Raw genomic sequence first — 21,174 nt, 5'->3', positions numbered from 1 at the left:
AAATAACAGTAGGCAAAGTGAACTTGAAAGATGTAGCTTGCACAGCTCCCACCAAGTGCAGTTTCTTGTATCACTTTACCTTTCTTAACTCCATGGCTACAGGAATGGCCCTGTCTCTGTGCTTTCAGCATGTATGAGGCCAGTCAGAAAGAGGAGAATCAAACTTGTGAAATTCTGTTCTGGGCTACAAGCCAAATCTCATGCCACTCTATGTAAACATGGTCATCCAACCCAGGCAAATAGTTAAATTTCATTAAGATTTTGGTGTCAAATACTTATAAAACTAGAGGGCAGCCATTTTTGTTTTCAACATGTCAATAAAGTTCTGAATAAAAAGGACATGCTTGTATTGATGATGAAAGGTGAAGACACTACCAAAATGAAAGCATACCACTCACTGCACCATGAAAGAGCTGATGCTAGTTACATTTATCTTCATCTTACATACCAACTGCAAGCATTAAAACAAGTGATAGTTCCTAAGAAGCTTGCTGCATCTGTTGCCACTAGCCCAGTTTCAGACATATTTATGCAGTAATAAAATGGGGCTGCATCCTGGATAAACCCCAGAAGGATATGCTGCTGTGGCAGAGATGTGGGAAACTGGAAGGAAGTGGGAAAGGCAGGGACAAAAAAGGACAGAAAAAAAGAATGTTTGAGGACAGATCATGAGCACCATGCCTGTCAAAAACTGCTTTCCTCTGTCCTAAAGAGGGCTGACTCCAAAGTGAGTTATGCTCCTGCTTCAACACTGTGACCATTTTCTAGTGGCCGTGGCATCCTGCTCTGTTTTGCCTTTCTGTGTTGTCCATGTCCATGTCCCAGTCACCTCCTGTGTTCCCACTGGCTTCATGACAGCTCTTTCTGTGCTCTTCTTTAGAAAGGAGAAGGCTCCCCTAGTCTGAGAAATGCTCATGGGTACAGTTGTGATGTTTCCAGCAGAAGCACCATTTTAGTAGTTTGAACAAGCTAAGGGAGTTGTGTGAAGTAAGATGGTTCAGTTTCTCAAGACCTGGCTGTATTAATCATTATTAGGTAACCAGATATACCAGTTACAAATGAGCATTTCTGCTGACATTCTGCTAAATTTCCCTTTGAATTTCATGAGTCATGCCACCGTGTAAGGTTCAGACATGCTCTGCACACAACAGTAAATAGAAAACAGGAAAAACTGAGAAATAATCATGTTAAAAGGCTAAAACATTTTGCATAGCTTCCAGGTTTGCCTGTGCCAATTTCAAATGACCAAGAACCACCATCTTATTTTTGTACTCACACATCCTTTTAAAAGGGGTGTTACTTGATGAGTAATATTTTTCTCCACCATTTTGATTTTCTTTTGTCTCCATCTATTGGGGAAGGATTTCCAATGGTCAGGTATGAAGTTGACATCAGGCTGGGAAAGGCAGTCTGCAAAAATAGTACAAAAAACCTGTGTACTTACAAGTTTGAAGAAATGGTTGTATACAGAAGAGTTTTGGCTTTCAGCATGGTTCACCCTTATCAGAAATGATAACTTTTTTTTAGTCAAATTAATTTGAAAAGACTATACGATATGGTGACAAAAGAAAGTTCTTTGTCAGCATGAAGTAGGTTAAGAGACAACATTGGTTTCTCAACTCAAAGTACTTCATCTAGTTGGGTTTTTTTCCTCACGTGGTCAGCATAAAAAGTAATAGAAACCATTTCACCAAAGAACTATTGAGAGTCCTAATGGTAACATTTCTCTTGAGAAATTTTAAACTTAATATAGCTGTAGTCCTGTTGACCTGCAGTCAGCTTCCCATGGCAAGGGAGGACTATAAAAAGTAAAGGTCTCTTTGGTTCAACTAAATACCTCATGGAATATATTTTTTTTTCTGAAAGCTGAGTGCAGTAGCTCTGAACCAGTGGACCTTTTCCATTGTTTTTCTTTCTGTATTTGCCAATACAAAGAGTGCATTTTATAAGATGTATAAATATATATACGTGCATATGTATTAACCCTTACAATACTGGTGGCTTTTATGACTAGGGCCACATTAAAAGATGGCAGAGATGGTAGGATGAGCAGAAGGGCATGGAGACTGCAGTGTCGTCAGATTTGTGAAAGTCCAGAGTAACATTTTGAGATTGTCACGGGGGAAGGAGGTTCAAATCAAAGCCAGGGGAAAGAACCTCCTAGGTTCTCGTGGCTTGATGGTGGTCAACTTTACTCCTAAAAGGTATATTAAAGTATCAGAAGTACTGTATAATTTATGTTGCTTTCCTTCATCATTCTTGCCTAAAGATCAAAGGACTCATTTGCTGGAGGCAGTAAAAAAATTGTCAGAGATGTCTGAATCAGGAATACCCTGCAGGATTTCTCCTGCCAGCAGTCACCCAGCTGGCTGCTGCACTGCCTTTTCTCTAATGCTGTCAGCAATGATGTGGGAGCCTTAGACTGGTGAGGGACCTCCTGAGTCACAGAATATAATATTCTCTTAGGTATCTTAGGTAATCATGTTATAGATAATTCTTGATAAAATTATCAATAAAATCTTTCGCTCTTTCTTCATAGATCAGACTCTACCTCTCAAAAGCACATTAGAGCTTTTTTCTTTTATTTTCTTTTTCACTTCTGAACTCCTTTGTACATGGCAAATTTTTTTTGAAGTAACATCTTAGAGGCAGAGTTTGATATCTTTGCATTAGCAGACCAAAATCACATTTCCCTGGGTCATAGTAGGAGGCTTCTTCACCCACGGAGGAAGATTCTCACAGGAAGATTACCTTTGTCTTGTGAGGAACCAAAAGGGTTAGGTTTTTCTTACTGAGATTGCTGCATGTACTTTCTAGGAGTCTATGGTGACTTCTTACGGGTTTGCAATTTATATAAAACCAGGGTAGAGGCTGCACATGGAGCACATCCTCATGCTGTCACCTCCACAAGTAATTGAATAGGTAATATTTTTTTAGAGTTCATTTTTCTTTCCATTTGAATTCTATTTCATAGGCTTTTGTGGTGGTCAGGACCCATTGTGGCAAACATACCACCACCTGACACAGCTCTGTTCTTGCTCCAAATATTTGTAAAAGAGTCTCATAATTGAGCCAAAAAACTGGAAGGAAAGCAGAGAAGAAAACTTAGAACAGACCTACTCAAATGCTAGATTGGGGTCTGAGTCTGGGCAGATCCCAGATATCTATGCCTGCTGCATTCCTTTTCAACATAGCCATATTTCTTACTCCTCCCCTTTTTCTTGGGGACCAGCTTAAGAGCACCCCTGCAGTTCTCAGCCATAATGGCAGTGTGCAGTGCGCAGCAGCGCTATGACAAGAACACCAAGATTTTTAATAAATGGACTTTGGTAAAAATAAATCAAGTGGTTCTGGCTCGGGTACTAGGATAGGACAGTCAGAGAAGTCAGGAATGTGAACTAAATGGATTCAAACGGTGGAACGTGTGTATTTGTTTTCCATCAGCTCATAAGATGACTGCCCATCAACATAGTTATCCATCATTATTATCAAATTAGTTCTGTGTGAGTACTGCAGCTATGTTTTTTTGGTTTTTGTTTTTTTTTTTTTATTTTGTGGCTTGGCACAGATTATAGTTCTCTGACAGCTCCACTCCAAGGCTTTGCTGTGGCTGTAGAGAGCAGAAGATCACCTGTTTTTATGTCATTTAGCAAACTTCAGTCTGTCATTTTCTGGTTTCTTTAAGCATTACAGCCAATCTCTCTTTCCCATTAACCATATAAATTTTGTATTCCTTTTCCCTCAGGTAATCTTCCATATGGAATATCAGTGAATAGGAAGGGTTAAAACCGTGAAGCTATTGAGTCCTTTTTGATTTGATATCGCAGGGTGAGCTGCAGAAAGCCTACCCGTTCTTCAGCATGCAGCAGAGTAACTAGAAACAATGGAGCAAGGAAGAAACTGAAATATGCAACCCCAGTTCTGTGCTAACAGCAGGGATATTTGTGAAACTAAATGTTCTTTCTGGAGTGCAGGTTGGGTAGACACTATACTTACTGTCATATTTGAGAACTGTTTGTCTTGTGTTTCTTAACTATTGAGACTTCTTTCCTGAATTTTTGGAAGTGAAAGAAATTCTTCTGTGAGCACACTGTGGACTGCAACTGGATTGTTTGTGATAGACCAAGACAGGACATTGACAAAACTCTTTTTCGGAGATATTCTAAAGATTGGGCAGTTTAAGATAGTGTGTTTTTATGGCTCTGTTAAGTCTGTACAAGACAATGGTAGTGACATATTTTGTATCAGAAGCTTTCTTAGTTCTTAGGTGGGTTTCAGCTGTAATCTTTACTGTAAGTTTTATTTAAACTTTTGGCAGACAATTCACAAGGGGGAACCCAAACATGATATCTGCAGACTGGTAAGTAGTACTTCATTAGGGTCAGACAGACACACCGACTGAAACAAAGCAGCTTTTTATCTTTTTCTTCTTCTTAAGGTACTTGAATACTCTATCTCTGAGAAGACAAAAGAATTAAGAGAATTGTTTACATCGATTGTATTTACATCAAATGCTTCAATTGCTTGATACATGCTCAGTTACTGAAGATAAAAATCAGAGCAATTTGTCTATCATCTGTTGTCATCAACAATGAAAATGGCAGCTCTGATTTAGGTTATCAGTCAGATGACAGCATCCATCTCCTTAGTTCTGTCTGTTGTGGTCATCTGACTAAGCTTGTACAATCAACTCTTGATTCTGACAAAGACTCGGGGCTTTGTTGAAACCAAGAATATCACCCTTGGAGTGTGAAAGTAAAGCTTGTTGATTTGAGAAAGCATATGAAATACCATCTTTTAGTGCCATGAAATTCAATTGTTTGTGCTTTCCCACTTCCCACTTGGGAAATATTTAAGAGCCAAACAAAAACGTTTAACTAACAAAGCACAGTGGTTACTGAGATGGCTGGGTTTTATTCCTCAGTGGGAAAGACATTCAATGAGAATGAGGTACCTTGCCTAGGAATCTCGTTAGATAGATTAGATAAAAATCTGTGTGCTTTAATGATAAAAAATCTGTTTGTTGTTGTTGTTTTATATTGATTTTTCCTTGACTGTGAAGGAGTAGGCTAGAAAAAGTTACATTTGCAGGAAAAGCTGGGGCACTTTTTGGAACAACTTTAGGATTTGTGACTCCAGCTGGCTGTTTTGCATAACATAACATTGGTACTTTAAAATAATTCTTCATTTTGTGTCAGTTAAAATAGAGAAAACCAAAAAGGCATAAGAACTAGAGATGGAAAGACCAATTAAAGAGGGATTTTCAAAAATTGTCAGAATGTGGATTATGTTTTCAGAGTTACTCATTTTTCTCCTGAAACCACTTTTTCTTGCATAGTTTATTGGGGTAATTTCACAAGAATTCCTTCAGAGAACTGATATCAGAACAATAGTGATGATGCATTTTGTCTGTCTTACAGTTCAGAAGTCCCTTGAAGAGCAGTATTTTCTGAGGTACTGGGTGGATACTGAACTTGCAGCTGTTTGGAGTCTTGCCTCATCAGTCACAGCACAGTCACAACACAGAAGTAAGACTACCAAAGAGTTGGAGGGGTTTGTTTCCTTGTTTGTTTTTTTTTATACATTTGTATGTTTTCTGGCAGATTTGGAATAAATTGTCAGAAGTTGATCAAGACAATGTAGTGTTTATCAGAAATCCAGGGAAGATCTTAGAGGCTGGATTACTTTAGAAACTAGTAAGACCTTTTTGCTACTCATTAGTTAACATGTTTTTGTTAATGACAGGTACCATGATCACATTCTTAAATCTTGGAAAAGGGTGTGCCACTCTCCTCAGTGTTAAAGCCCAAGTAAAATTACTGTAGGTCCCTAACAACTTCCAAACACAGCACTTAGAAGCTTTGAAGTTGTCTTGAGAAACAGCTTTGTTTCTAGGGAATTGAACAGTGGCTATCATTGCTGGAGAAAAATAGGATGAATGCAAGAGTTTTGAACAAAGGAACATTAATTTTGTGCTAGAAAAGTGTAATAGAGAGAAAAAAAAATCATTTACCACTGCTTTTGTGAAGCTGTGTTATATGGTTGTGTCCCACCACATAGTGGCTCACTGTCTTGCTTTGCACTCAGACATACATGTACTATGCTGCAGTCTCTTGCCATGGCACCCTTCTCTCCTCCCATGTGATCACAGTGTAATTCTTGTGTATGTTTTGAATTTACCATTGCAGTCCCTTCTTGTGAGTTGATTTGGTCAATTGCATGTATCAGTGTTTATATAAACGTGTATATATGTATAAAAAAAAAAAAAAGAAGTGCTTTATTTTTAAAACAGGCATGCTCCTTCTCAACAGATATTGCTCTGACATGTTCATTCTGCGGGAGGTAGGACACGGTAAAATAAACCGGCCAAAACATGTGTGGGAAAGCATAGGGTAGAGGAGCAGAACCACACAGTCTCACCAGTAACTGATGCCTAGCAAAGTGCTTATCCATTAATCAAAAATCTCTCTTTGCTCCCACATTCACTGCTTTGTGCAATAGACCAGTGGCTAAACAGCCTATGACTATCCACCCTTGTTCCAGTCTCTTTGAGGGAACAGTAATGGATTAAGATTTTTTGTGACTCGTGGTATGCATCATTTACAATCACACTTGCATCATAAATGTTGTTAACAGGTCCCTGTGACAAAGGTGAGAAGATGCTAAAGATGTGGTATTCTTTGCTGCTGTGTTTGCTGTTTTTACAACTTGAAGCTAATCCTGGTCTTAAAGTGAGGATTACTCAGAAAGGGCTGGACTATGGTATGTCTTGACATTGCCAAAAGTTAATTTAAGATGAATGTTCTGTGTACAGAATATATGTAGTTCCTTAATAAAGGTGCAGTGTAGAAACCAAGTCCTTAAATATTGAAATAGAATAAATTCCTTCTGTCACCTCACACCATGAACATCCTTTGTCTCTTCTCTCACTTATTCTCTTGCTTTTTGTGCACCCCAGCTGCAAGTTTGTCCTTGTATTGTTCATTACATTCTCCTACAATCTAACAGTGTTTCTATTACACTCATATTGATCTACTCTCTTAGAACCAGAATGAGATGGTCATATAATTGAAAGTGCAATATTTAATCGAAGATAATGAAGACATAATTGGGGAAAAAAAAAAAAAGAAAAAGAAAAAAAAAGCTTGCAATTTTGGAACAGCCACATAACTGCATACTTTTACTGTCATTCCTCCCTTTGGGGAGGGATAGCATCTGCATGTGTTGTTCTTTCAAAAACTCTTGTAACTGTCTGCCGTAATTCTACCCCTTAACAGAACATCAGCAACCATGTGCATGGTAGTCCTAATATCCACAAAATATTTTCCTTATTCTTTCTATTCAGGCTAGCTCTCACTATCTCACTTAAGACTTAGTCCATGGGTGTGGAGAGCACTTAGTACAATTTTGATTGTTTACAGAATTAGTGTTAATAATAAAGGTTAACAAGGTACAAATTCAACAAAGGCTGGGTCATGCTAAGGATTAATTGTTATTTATGTGCTCAACACCCTGACAGGTAGACAATGGACTTGTGAGATGAAAAGTAGAAGCTTGGGGTTATGACTTCAAGATGAAAGCAAGGATCAGGTCCACTTCTTTCTCTGTATAAGCATTGTTTTTAAGGCTTTTGAAAAGTTAAGAAGTGCAGGGCAAACATCAGTCATCCAAAACAGAACTGATCTGTGTATCTTTTCATGACACACAGGGGAAAGCGCTCCCTAGGCATCTCTGATGCCTTTAAAAATGAGAACTCAGACTGGTATTTTTTAGTGTGAGCCCAGAAGTAGTTGTGACATTCAGGATGGCTTTCAAGTGCCAAAGGAATAGACCAACCCTGCATTAGCTGTTGGGGATAAGGACAGATGTTAACAGTGCCCCTCCCAAAGGTATTTCTCATATTTGCCAAGCATGGTACCTGTCATGCCTTTTCCCTTAACATGAGATTTGAGAGCTGAGGCAATAAATCCTGCCTGCTCACTCCTTACCTTCTTCCAGAACCTTTACAGATAATCCATCTGAGGTCACTGGCTGCTTTCATTTACAGTGGTAATAGAGAACTTTGGGTTATTTCTGTCAGACAGAGTCAATTATTTTGCTTTGGAGGCAGAATTCCTAGGTAATCATTGTAAGTTATCATGGATCTCAATTATTTGTGTGTTTTTTTCTTTTTTAATGCCTGGAAAAAAAAAAAAAAAGTTTTCTATTCAGCAACTGTGAGGCTCCAAAGCTAAAGGAATTCAAGTCAAAAATATGTTCTGAAAGCAGGACATCATTTGGTATTAAAATTTTAGTGGTGTCTTCATCAAACTTGAGCAAAAAGGACGAAGACACAATGAATTTGGGATTTCAGGAAAGCAGGGATTCCTTTCAGCAAGGAAAGAAGTTAGCAAAATAAATCAGAGATCTGCAGCATGCTGTAAAATATGTACTCAGAAAGAGAAGGGAAGGAAACATTTAAAAGGGTTGGATTTAAACCTCAAACAATTTCCTCTATACAAACAACAATTCAGACAGTTCTCCATTTTACGTACCAGCAATTCAGATGCATATATTGGCACTTTTTATGAAAGCAAGGACTGCACATGTAAGTCATCTTGCAAATTCCTAACAGGCCCTTTTATTTAACAGGTGTAAAATAATCTGAGATAAACATGATAACCGAGTGTTTCCAAAGCTATTCACATTGTGAGTAAAGTGAAAGAAGTATAACAGTTTCAAAAAACAGATAAGAGTTCTGAAATATAAAATGTAGGTCAAAATCATCTTGGGTTAAATGATTTGTATGTGGGCTAATACAAGCTAAAATGTGGATGAATAAGGGGTTGGAAGTAGGTCTAGGTAAGGGCTTAAGAACTGAAGGTTTTTAAGAACTGAACATTTTTAAGAACTATGTTAAAAGTGATTAAATTATTTATCAGTATATCTGGGCCTTTGCATGTCAGAATCTGGCCTGCAAGGTATGTGCTTCCCTCTGTCCCCTTATAGGTAGGAAGATTGGGATGGAGCTCCTGAAGCAAGCAGTATTGAAAGAGACCTTCCCAGGCTGGAGTGGGCAGGAGAGTTTCTTAGCTATGAAGATCAACTATATGATTTCAAAGTAAGTGAAGGAAATGCATCTCAAAGTTCTAGGATGAAACAGCTTATTATATTATTACTGCATAGTAATAATTATGCAGCCATTTTTTTTGCTAAGTGCAAGTTTTTAATGGCTCATCTAATTCTGCTCCCTTTGATGGAATGCTGATTTGTTTTAAAAGTACTTCCTTCTACCATACTCAGAGGTGAGCTTTAGAAAGCCTCTGAAAGAGCACTTCAGCTATTTTATTAGTTGATTTGTCTCAGATTTTGGGGCAAGACAGTTGTATGCATGTCTGTGACACAGCAGGTGAAACGGATGGGAAAGAGGGAATAACTGGTGTTATTAAACATCTGCTACTATAAAGGACATGTAGCAGTGAAAGGAGTTTGCTTCATGAGGAAAAAGCCATCAACAAAGGCTAGGATGAATATGTGTGCATGGGGATGATGCATTTGAGCTGATGAGGCAGGAAGATGACTTCTTTTTGGGCAGATTTACAATGGCTAACATAGAATTTTGATTATGTAAGTCTTCACTTCTATTTCCTGCTGAGGAAAATCATTGTACTAGGAACAGCCAGTAGACTAACAGGTTTGTGGAGCTTCCTACAACATCCCCAAATGAGGAAACTAATAGAAAAGCAGAGTTTTTTACAGCCTTCATTCCCATCTTCCAGTTTAAGCTTTTCCAGTAGGCTGTAACCTGAAAAAAACATAACTTCTGGTCATTTAATACTACTTCAGAGCAAAGCTCTGCTGCCCCATAGTGTTTACTTTGTTTTCCTTATAAATTACCCAGAGCAAAAAATAACAATCTGGGAGACTTCATGATTTTATGCTGGGTAGGGCCCACATCCTGTATCTATACCTAATACTTTGCTAATATTATAATATTCATTGTATTATATCTTCCTTGAGACCTGAATCCTTGCCCATCTGAGAAAGCTGAGTTTAGACAGTCTGGAGAAGAAAGGACTGTGGTGGTAGTAGGATGTCTTACTGCATGTCTTCCACATCTGCTGGATGGTGGTTATAGAGGATATGGAGCCAAATTCATCCTGGAAGTACCCAGTGAAACGATCATGGGCATCAAGAAAAACTCCAATTAGAAGTTAAGAGAAATGCTGGGGTGCACCAAGACAAGAGCCCAGAGACTGAAGAATCTCCATCCTTGGAGATGTTCAAGACTCAAGTGGACAGGGCCCTGAGCTGGCTCATCTTGGAGCAGGGTGTGACCTAGAAGATCTCTTGAGGTTCCTTCCCACCTACACTGTTATGTGATCTTCAGAATCCCAATTCATTCTTCCAGCCACAGTTCTTGAAATCTTCCCAGTAGACAATCTGATTTTAGCCCACTGAAAACAGGTTATTGAAGGCAGCCTTACTGCTGCCCAAGATGTTATTGGAAAATCAGAAAATCAGTCATTTTAACTAAAACTAGCTGGTACCTTCAGCCCCAGGGGAAGTAGATTAAAGGCAGTTGTTTCAGAGATCTCTGCCAGATACAAGGAAACAATGAGGAAAGTCAACTATGTGATAAGGTTGCAGCTGATATCTTTATGTTCAGCTTAATTCAGCACACCCATTGCAAGACAATATCCTTGAGTATCAGAAATATTTGTTTTCACAGGGAAATCTTTAGGTAAGCTCTTATTTAGAAATACTGAGCCACTACAGAGCCCTTTGCTGAGGCAAGGAAGGGGATACGGAAATGGAAAGAGAAACTTTGATCTTCTTCAGCAAATGTTAGCATTCAGACAACCTGGGTTTATTTATAGATGTAGCGTATGGGTTTAACACACACATTTCCCCCAGGAAGCACATTTCCCCTTAAGGACTTAAGGGGAAAATATTGCAAAATTCTTCTACCAAAGCATAGACTTTGCCTGTAATAGCAGAAGAGTTCAGTGATCAGTAGTCCCTCTTAACCTTTTAACCTGTAATCTGATATCCCACATTCTGTTTTTTTGTAGGCTCAGAATTGGCGCTGTAGATTTCCCAGAAAATTCTGCTTCCTTTATTCCTGGGATTGGCATTAGTCTATCCATGGCACATGCTTCTGCTACAATCAGTGCAGACTGGAGAATGGAAACATGGCTGCTGTAAGTATTATACAGTGCATTGGGAGTAGGGGAGACAGTTCTGGGAGAGAAGATAATTCAGAAAATTAGTTGCCAGTTTTATTTTTTTTAAGTCAGATATGCTTTATCATGTAACAACAGTCTGTTTAGATGTTTCCTCTCAAGAAGGAAACATTCCCTGCTAATTAATACTTTGGTTGGTTGGTTGGTTAAATATTCTACACCTAAGCATGTTTCTTTGGGAAGTCTCAAGTCAGATAACATGCTCAGTTTGTCCAGACTGTATATGATAGGAATATTCAGAACCACGGAGTTTGCGATGACAGCATTTGTTACTTTTTTTGACTCTGTAGCCAATTATCTATTTGCTAGTACAGTGTATATTGTCTTCCAAAGTGTTGATATTATAAGGAGAGTGCTGTCAAAATGCCAAACATTCAGGGGTTATGAAATTACACAGTTCAGGTCACTGCGGAAAACTGATTTGGCTTCAGGTGCCTATGTACTATGACGTTGTCTTTGATTACATGATCGTATACTGATTTTTCCACTTTTTTATCTCAGCATTCTTGTTACAGATTTTTAATATTCTAGATTTTCTCTTTTGCTTCTTTTTTCTTTTTTCTTTTTTTTCTCCTTCTTTTTAGAGAGGGAGAGGTAGAACATCTGGGATATCAGCAAAGGTTGCAAGATACTAATCTCTACAACTGGGGTTAATGGAGTAACTGATAACAGCAGTAGGGGACACTCTATTTGTGAGACAGATAAGACAGAAAGATGGATCACCAGGCAACAAGTTTCACCCCGTGTCCTGATTTCAAAGCAGCACACAGCTTTGCATTCGATTTTAGTACTGGCAGCTGGAAACTGCTGTCACAGTGGCCCTAACCTGTCTGTTGTTCATTCTGTCATACCAGCATTGTGAGGAAAAGGATACTGTGTTCAGCAGGGCAAATCAATTGTTCCCAAACACAAAGCCACCCCTCCCTCATGCTGAAGGGCAAGGACCTGGGCATAATCTAAAGGGACCCCAGAAATACAAAACTCTGAAGGCTTCACAAACTGCAATGGAGACATACTAGTTGAAGCATGCAGGGTTTGGGGGAGGAGGTCAATGCCAGCTTTGTTGGAGTGCAGGGCTGTGAAGGAGTTTTCTTGCCTTGTTGAGGGGCAGAGAGAACACTACGCTCTCTGCTTGGTATGTTTTGTGCATAGCTGTAGATTTAGATAGATCCCAAGTATGCCCCATTCTTCAGTCCTCCATGTTTCTTTCAGTTTAGAATAAGAGGCCACAGCTGAAAATGAGCTTTCCAAGGGAGACCGTTGACCACCCAGTCCCCTGGCTGTTTCCAGGGTCAAGAATTGGGTCTTATCCTAGATTTTTAGGTATCCCTGGGTTCCCAGATCTCACTGTTGCCCTCCTTTCTACAGTGTCCCAGACCACTCTGCCAGTCACAAAATCTCCTGGCAGGCCCTTTGCTCATGGAGGTCTGGAGCAGGGACCCTGCCTCAATAAATCATGTCCTGTAAACTCATGCATATAATCTGTTTTGAATTCAATGCACGTCCCTAATAGAAGTTAATCCCTAAAAAAGAAACAGTCTTTCTTGCTCACAGAAGCAAGAAGTCCTTTCAAAGTGGATTTATAGTTTCTTAAATTATTGCCTTATAGGACATGTTTCCCTGACTGATTGTTTTGTTTTTCTAAGCAGCAAAGACCAAGGAGGAATCACAGTGTCCATCTCAGGACTGTTTATTGCAGTTATCTTCAAAGTATCACGGGACAGCACAGGCCACTTGTCCATATTGCTACACAACTGCCAACTGAGCGTTAGTGGAGTAAAAGTCAAGTTAAATGGAGGATCTAGGTACGTACAGGAGATTTTGTAATTGCTGTGTGGGAAATAGTAGAGTTTGTCACACGAAGGCCACTTTCAAATTTTGACATTTAGGGATCCAGTTACAGGATACAATTATCAAAGGTTATCAAAATAGGTTTTTAAAGGTCTGTTTTCAAAAACAGGCTCCTTTGCCGAGTGTGTGAAGTGTGGTTAATCTACATTTCTCTGAGCATGTGCCAAAAAATGATCTGACTAGACATAATGCATATGAAAAATTTGCAGCTTGAGTATATTAAAGAGTACAAGATTGCAAATAGAAATTTTCAGAAGGGGATTTAGATTGATTATGTGTTGTTACAATCTGACCTACAATTTAAAAATAAAACTTTTTATTCCAAAATAAAATGTGAAGTAATGTTTATAGTTCTCATTACTTTGATTTTCTAGAGAGCTTTATGTCGTATGTAAAGAGAAAATGTGGTTAATTGTTATCATCAAGTTTACATGAATATTCTCAACTTTGCAGATTGCCTTCTAAATAGTTCCCATGAGACTGAGAACAACTAGTATTTTCCGAGACTCACAAATTAATAAAAACAATTAATTGTACAGTCTACCAATATTACTGTAATAGCATTTCATTAATCTAAATGATATTAATGTTCCAGTCTGGTAGATTTTATATTTCAAAGATTTCAATCCATGATAAAGTCTTTGTGTTTGTTTCCTTTCTCCAGCTGGATAGCCAGCTTCCTGTCTGGTTATCTCCAGAAGCCCATACAAAACCAATTGGATGAAAATGTAAGTTTCTAAAGATAATTTCAGCTAGTGAAGGGAGGATTTCAAATACAGACCTTACGTTACTGACTTCTCTCTCTTCTCATATAGCTATGCCTAAATATCGAACACAGAATACAAATGATGGATGCACAGCTTAGAAAATATAATGGTGAGTTTTTGAAAACACGTTTTTAAGTAATTTTCACAGTGCTCAGTTTGTACCATTTTTGTTAGATTCCAAACCTTTCCTGTGTTCACCCTACAAAAAAGTAAAGGGATAAAAACAGCCATTTTTCTGTACCTTATCCTGTTCCAGACTCTTAGAAATCTCTTGCAAGAACCTTATGTAGAATAAACAGGTTTCTTCTATGCTCATAGCAGGTCACCTGTAATCCTTCTCAGTTTGTTCTAGCTGAACATGTGTTTTCCTTAGATTTTCAAGTTGAACATTTTCTCACTGATCCTTTATGCTCTTGGTACTGTGGACATAAGAAAACCCAAGTAAGTAGTAACCCACTAAAAAGCTAATAAACATCCCATCCTGCACTGCTGTCCTGCAAGATCTTGCAAACTTATCATATCTCGTTTTAAACTTGTGTTCAGTGAGATAATAAAATGCTGCAGGATGACAGTGTCACCTTAAGCATATTTCTCTTCACATCATTAACAATTCCTGTGTTGCTCTTGTAGAGACATGGAGAAAATAGATAAATATGTTCAAAAAGCATGTAAGATTTTCATGATTTAAATCAATAAGTATCCCACAACTTTTCTTTTCTTTTTTTTTTCAAGACTAAGAATATTTAACTGTAGCTTTCACCAATTCAAATTTATGTAATTCCACTGTTGTATAATTCATGTCAGATAATTTGTTTCTGCTCTTGAAACATTTCAGTTTGTATTGTGGATATAGCTGTTATCAGCTCCATATTCAGAAGCAGTGTGTGTGGAAACTGTTTTTTCCTACAATGGCTTATACCCACCATGTGCCATGCACTGGCAAATATTACTGAAGATCATGGTCATCAAGAACATTATCTTACACAGTTGTTAACCAAACACTTCAGGCTGTGCTGTCATATTGAGGAGTTAATGATCTCTGTGTGAATTCACCATTTCTCTTTAAAACCATGTGATTGTTTTTGCAGTATGAACAGACCTTACAGTGCAGCAATCAGAAACAGCAATCAGTCTGAAGTTGCATGTGAGCACCTTTCAGAAAAAAAGGTCTTCAATCATACTGTCTGATAAAGAGCACTCTCTTGTTGTGAACAAACAGCTCGTCTTCAACACTGATATACACAAAAATGTGCTAATGTCATCTTCCAAAGTACTTAGTACTATGTAGTATTATTTCACTAACCGTATAGAATTTTATTTCTTTTGTGCAAACACATAACAAAAAAAGGGGACCCTGCCTAGGTATTTCTTTTACTGAATGGAAGCAGATTTCTGAGGGGCGTATTTAGTTGTGAAACAAGAGAACCAGGCCTTAAACTGGAGGAATTGCTGACTTTCTCTGAGGGGATACTCTCCCTTTTTAACTTAAAACATTTTTTTAAATTTTGTTCTTCCTTGTCCCACTGTTCTTCTTCAGATTCATAATTTCTAGAACACCTTTGCCTTTAAGTAAACAAAACATGTTTGTGATATTTTTGTAGTAATGCTTGTTTTGTTTTTGTCCATTATTTTTCTAGTCTTAAGCCAGATAGATGCCTTTGCACAAATAGACTATTCCCTAGTTAGTTCTCCAGCAGTCTTCAAATCACACATTAACTTGGATTTGAAGGTAATTTGCCATTAATATTTCTGTGCTCTCAAAGACTGTTCTGATACTCTTTTGCATTGATTCATTTTCTTTCACTACAGTCTTACTCAGCCTGTCTGCTATTTAATTAGAAAAGCCATAAGACATTTGGATGTTTTGGGTAACAGCCATTTTAGAAACCAGATAAAATTGTTTATTTAATAAAACAACTGCATTGGTTAATTAACCAAAGTTATCATTTAGAATTAAAATATTTCAGAGTTGAAACTTCTTCAGAGGTGCTTTATAATCAGTGATACATAATCCATGATGGCTACCAATGTGACTGCAATTCTGAGTATGTGTTTTGGGATGACTTAGGGTCTTGTTTATGTACAGTCACACCCCAAAAAAAAGACTTCTCACAGGGAGTTCTTGAGCAGCACATAGCAGGTCCTTCTTCATTTATTTTTCACCTTCTCTGGCAAGAGATATCACAGCAATACCCAGTTGTTCCAGCAGCTTCAACAATCTTCATAACTTAGAGCATCCCTATTGCTCTCAGAACTGGCTTCACTTTAGATAGATGTGCTAAAGTTACAGTTGAAACTCTCCTTCAGGTTATTCTGTTCAAACAACAGTTACCATATACAAAAATAAATAAATAATAATAATAATAAACCTCTGCAAAGAGGGTATACGCAGCTTAACAGTATTAAGCATTATTCAGCTACTGTAGCTAGCTAGAGCTTACAGGATAAGCTTTTTAAGTTGACACCCATGATGAGATACCAGATGTGTCTTAGTCAGTTACTAATCAGGTAAGAAACTTATTAGCCTTCAGTGTTCCATGGATCAGGCTGATTCTTAATGTTTTTGAGTTGCTATCTCCCAACTCTCAACTCTCGTTTTAGAGTTAGGTGGTATACATGTATAAAGGGTCCTTTGTGTCCCTCTCTTAAACTACTTCCAGTGCTTTTGGGGTGTGGGGAGGGGTTCCTGAAGATTTTCGTTGAATGTCACTCTTAGAATTAATTTAAATATATCTTTGCAACAAGAGAGAGAAAATTCTGTTCAAGAGGATTTTGGTTCTCTCTCATGGTAGCAGTTCAGAATATTCACCTGAATGCTCAAATTAAAATTTAGAAAGGGTAGAAGCCAGATTTTATCTGTGTTTTTCCAAAAGAACTTTCATTTGCTGATTTTCAGGGCATATAATCAACTCTCTTGCTTGCTTCAGGTTTTCTTTAAAGTCAAGTTTTTCTTCAGGTAAAAAGATGGAATAAGAATGCTTTCTGTTAAACCACTGCTAATGCATTCTGACAAATACAAATGTTTACAAGTAGAAATACTTGTTAATAACTCATTGCAGGGCACAGTTTATCCAGTAGGAAATCACACAGACCCTCCCTTTGTGCCAGCTCCATTTGGTCTCTCAAACCATGGTGATTCCATGCTCTACCTGGGAGTCTCCAATTATTTTCTTAAGTCTGCTTCACTGGCTTACTACAGAGCAGGGGCCTTTAACATCACCATTTCCAAACAGGTGAGTATAATTTGCATGTAGTAGAATTATGAATATCAGGAGCATGGATAGTCAGCAAAGGAGATAAATACATTAGGTTTGCAATTTCACACAGATCTGGGTCATGCTTCTACCACTTGTAAGAGTGATCCAGGACATTCATTCTGTATTTCATGATTTTAGATAGTCAAAACCTCCCTCAGACCTGAGTTTGCTGGCAGCTCTAGGCAAGGAGTGACAGATACAAATGTCACAGAGTCAGTGTGCAAGGGATGGCAGAAAGAACCAAAGAAAGTTTTTATCTACATAAGATCCAAATAAGAGAGGAAATCATAAAATAGGAAAAAGTGTACTTAAGCCATGGTCTGCTGTATAGAGGCCCACAACAAATGTATTGGCTGTGTTGAGAGCCAGAAAAATCAAGAAGAAAGTACAAGAAAACTAAGCTTTCAGTTGTGGGTGAAGAACATATAAGACTTCTCCCAGAAATGCTGTTTCCACAGTGACATTAGTAGACAGGGAATCCATGAACTTTTTCTATTGAAACATTGCTAAGAAAGTCTTTATAAAAAGTGCTGACACAAATGGCACTGACAAGCACTGTCATAGTGGTCAGCAGAAAAAGGGCAAATGAGATTTTTGAGTCCTGTCTCTGAGAGATTCAGTATATTCCATCCAAGAAAGTCCCAAAGGCAGGACATAAGCAGCATGCCATGTCTCTTCTTTCAAAAAATAATGCCTACACACTATTTGGTCAGTGCCTCTGAGACATGAGAAAGAAGTCCATGAGAAAGATGTCTGTCTCTCTTCTGTCCCGCAGAACATTGGCTTCCCTAAGAATCATTTTGGGGCAAGGAAATGATAAATTAAAACATGGATTATTTAAAAACAAAGTAAACAGAGTATGTTTTTTCAAAGAGAACCTCATTTTCAAGCTGATATAATGATCTCAGGTTGGAAATTAGGAGAAATTTCTTCTCAGAAGGAGTAGTCAGACATTGGAATGGGTTGCCCAAGGAGGTGGTAGAGTCACCATCATTGGGAGTGTTTAAGAAAAGGTTGGACATGGTATTTAGGGACATGGTTTAGTGGGTGATATTGGTGGTAGGGGGACGGTTGGACCAGATGGTCTTGGAGGCCTTATCCAACCTTAATGATTCTCTGATATAATTTATTTAATTTGTTTACAGCTTGCTGCTACATTTAACCTAAATACAGCCATACTTAAAGATTTTGTTCCTGAGGTGGGTACTTCTGCTTGTACAGACCTTTTAAGAAAGAATGGTAGCTGATGTGTCCTGTGGATATTGTCTGTGTACTTGCTCATTTGCAAAAGTTTGGAGGAGACAAGGAAACTGAGATGGTTTACAAGTAGTGGAAGAATCAGACATACATGTCTTGCCCCTCATAACTCTATGTTCTTCTTAACTATATCACACTACTCTGAAGTCATTCTCTGCCCCCATAAGTGTCAAATTTGCTCTCAGTCTCTGAAACAGTTTTAAAGAATACGTAGTAGACATCTTCAGGGAAATCAGTCTACTTTTATTCCTGTTTAAAGTAATGGCATCACTGTTCTTGGCAGCCTGACTTCTCTATGTCAAGATATCTGCTGGCTGCTGGAGATTATATACAACGGGAAGTAATGGTCATGAGGAGCAAAGTTTATAAATGTGATGCAAGTCATTAAGATGCTATGAGATGCTTTAACAATTCCTAATGCGGCAACATTTACTATGAATTTATGAAATCAGTCATCTATGGCACTGTAAACTAAAGTTTTGTCCTCTAGGAGTTTCTCTATTTTTCAGAAAATTGGCTGTTCTGGAAGGCTACCTCTCTTCCAAATTCTTTATATTGGCAGGGTCAATGCTTTTTTATTTACATGAGTCACTCATTTCTTTAACATGTGTTGCCAATCCCCTCCGTCTGAAGTCACTTAAATTATTTCTTCAGATATGTTCAATATTGGTGTGTCTAAAACTTCATCATTTATGATCTCTGAAACTCAGTATATGCCATGCTAATTTAAACATTTAACTTGGTGTAATTGAAATAGAGTATTTTGAATCTAGTTTGATTAACTATATTGTTATATAGCACCTGATTATGCTGTAGCCACAGAAACTGTAGTTTAAGAAAAGCTTAAGGTGCAGGAACTTCACAATCAATCTTTTATTCTCTTTGAAACCCCACAGATTGCTCTGCATTATGTAACAGCATGCCCAGTGCTTCTGAAGCTGATGGCTACATCACCACCCGTGGTCAGTTTGCAGGCAGACAGATGCAGCCTGCAGATCACTGGCTGTGTAGAAGTGTTTGCTGTTCTGCCAAATTCAACTTCCCAGCACATCTTTACAGGGAATCTAGTAAGTAGCATGAACTATAAGATAACATTCAGTGCTGGAGCTGAACAAATCACACAGGAATCTTCCAATTCCTTTGAAAATCAGAGATCAGCATGAAATGCGTTATGCAGTCCTGCCACAAACATGCATACTGTTCTGTTGCATTTTACAGGGACGAAATATGCGCTACACATTGTAGAATTTAATATGCAGGTACAAGAAGCTATTTATTCTTTCCATGTGGGGGGTTGAGTGGTTATTCAAGAATAAATTCTACTATATATAAGTGATTATCTGATTCCCAGTCTTCCTAATTTATTTGTTATAAAACAGTTCAACATATCCCCATGACTCTCTTCATTAGGTTGAAAAATGAACCAAGTATGTCAGCCATGCAGGAATTGAAATGATCCTAATGATAAGGAGGCAATCAGGGCAGTACTATCACTTCATCCAGACAATCCCTGTTGCTGTCAGAAAGCAGCAAATTCACAAATGATTTCACTATCTATGCATACTGACTAAATAAAATATTTAGACATTGTGTTTTCAGTCACAAGAAGCAATTGCATTAGTGCCTGTATCTAGGACAGTATCTGCCTGTGTATTGAGTCACAGAAGACTGTTTTGTTTTTTCCTTGCAGACAGCAAGTACCGGAGCCGATTTGACAATAACCAAACAGAAGCTGATAATCTCATTACTTCTGAAGAGGTAAATAAGGAAAATTCAGAAAACAGCATTAATGATCCCAACGTTAGGACCCACCAGAACTTCATTGTGTTAGTCTGACGGTGTTTTCTTCACTGTGAGAAAAAAGAACATTAATTACCTTCTTTCTCACAGGGGCTCTCTTTGACTGCTTAATTTATATCATGCAGATGAAGTATAATAATACTGGGGAACAGCTGTGTGTCTTGTACAACATAATATTACCCCTTTCTCAAGGTTCAACACCCGTCAAGATGGCAATGTATTAGTTACTTTAAAGGCATCTGTTTAAGTCTGTGCTAATGCTGGAGAACAGGGTTCAGTAGTTTATTCTAAACCCCCTACATGTATTTCCCATGCCATGTCAGCATCATAAAAAGAACTGCCACCATGAAAACACTTTACAAGAGTGCCAGCTTTGTATGCCTTTAGATGAGGGGAAGTGAAAAGTGAGACTACAAAGTAACCACACTTGCTGGTTTTGTGGTTACGGACAGTTATGGGTCTTCTCAGATGGCTTACAGTAAATTTTATTCACACTTCAAACTGGCTATATTTTACAACTCCTTTCTCCCTAAAGACACACTTGTGTAGAAGCACAGACTCTCAAACAAGTAGTCCCTACCTGTGTTTCTTCTTGGCAGTTCTGCCCTCCACATTGGGGTAGAATTCCAGAATATGTGATATTTTTTAGTCTATTACATTTTCATTAAAGAAAAACTTAGGCAGCCTTTTCTTGGTTTTGATCACTGGGCCTTTTTAACAGGAAGAGGAGACTTGGAGTGATCAGAGCCTGTCATGAGTTCAAGAAATAATGTTGCCACTCAGCCAGGGCTTTTGACATGAGATTGTGCTCTTCAAAATGCTGTGCTTTTTTATGTGTTTGTTTCCCCCAGAATTATGTTTACAACAACCTGAGGTTTATCCGAATCATAACAAACACTTGAAGAATGTGTAGTTCAGCCATTTCAGGAAGTAGTAATTCCAGAGAGATTTTTCTTCCCAAGTATTGTAGTCACAGCCCAAGACTACACATGGCTGTAGGAGATTGATATCAGAAAG

At 38.1% G+C, this 21,174-nt stretch overlaps 1 protein-coding gene across 1 annotated transcript in view; it reads left to right on the top strand.

The window, feature by feature from the left end:
* Positions 1-6,659: 6,659 nt before the first annotated feature.
* Positions 6,660-21,174, top strand: part of BPIFC (BPI fold containing family C) — a gene marked incomplete at both ends in the record, with an annotated part of 38,945 nt that continues 24,430 nt past the window's right edge. The window contains 10 exon segments of the mRNA XM_084304852.1: positions 6,660-6,762; positions 8,989-9,100; positions 12,875-13,030; positions 13,741-13,804; positions 13,892-13,952; positions 15,481-15,572; positions 16,903-17,076; positions 18,246-18,299; positions 19,254-19,424; positions 20,048-20,115. Coding sequence (XP_084160978.1) covers positions 6,660-6,762; positions 8,989-9,100; positions 12,875-13,030; positions 13,741-13,804; positions 13,892-13,952; positions 15,481-15,572; positions 16,903-17,076; positions 18,246-18,299; positions 19,254-19,424; positions 20,048-20,115 — 1,055 coding nt within the window.

Source organism: Netta rufina (genome assembly GCF_964035555.1).
Source record: "Netta rufina genome assembly, chromosome: 1".
Taxonomy (NCBI): domain Eukaryota; kingdom Metazoa; phylum Chordata; class Aves; order Anseriformes; family Anatidae; genus Netta; species Netta rufina.
This window is presented reverse-complemented; position numbering and strand designations above follow the sequence as displayed.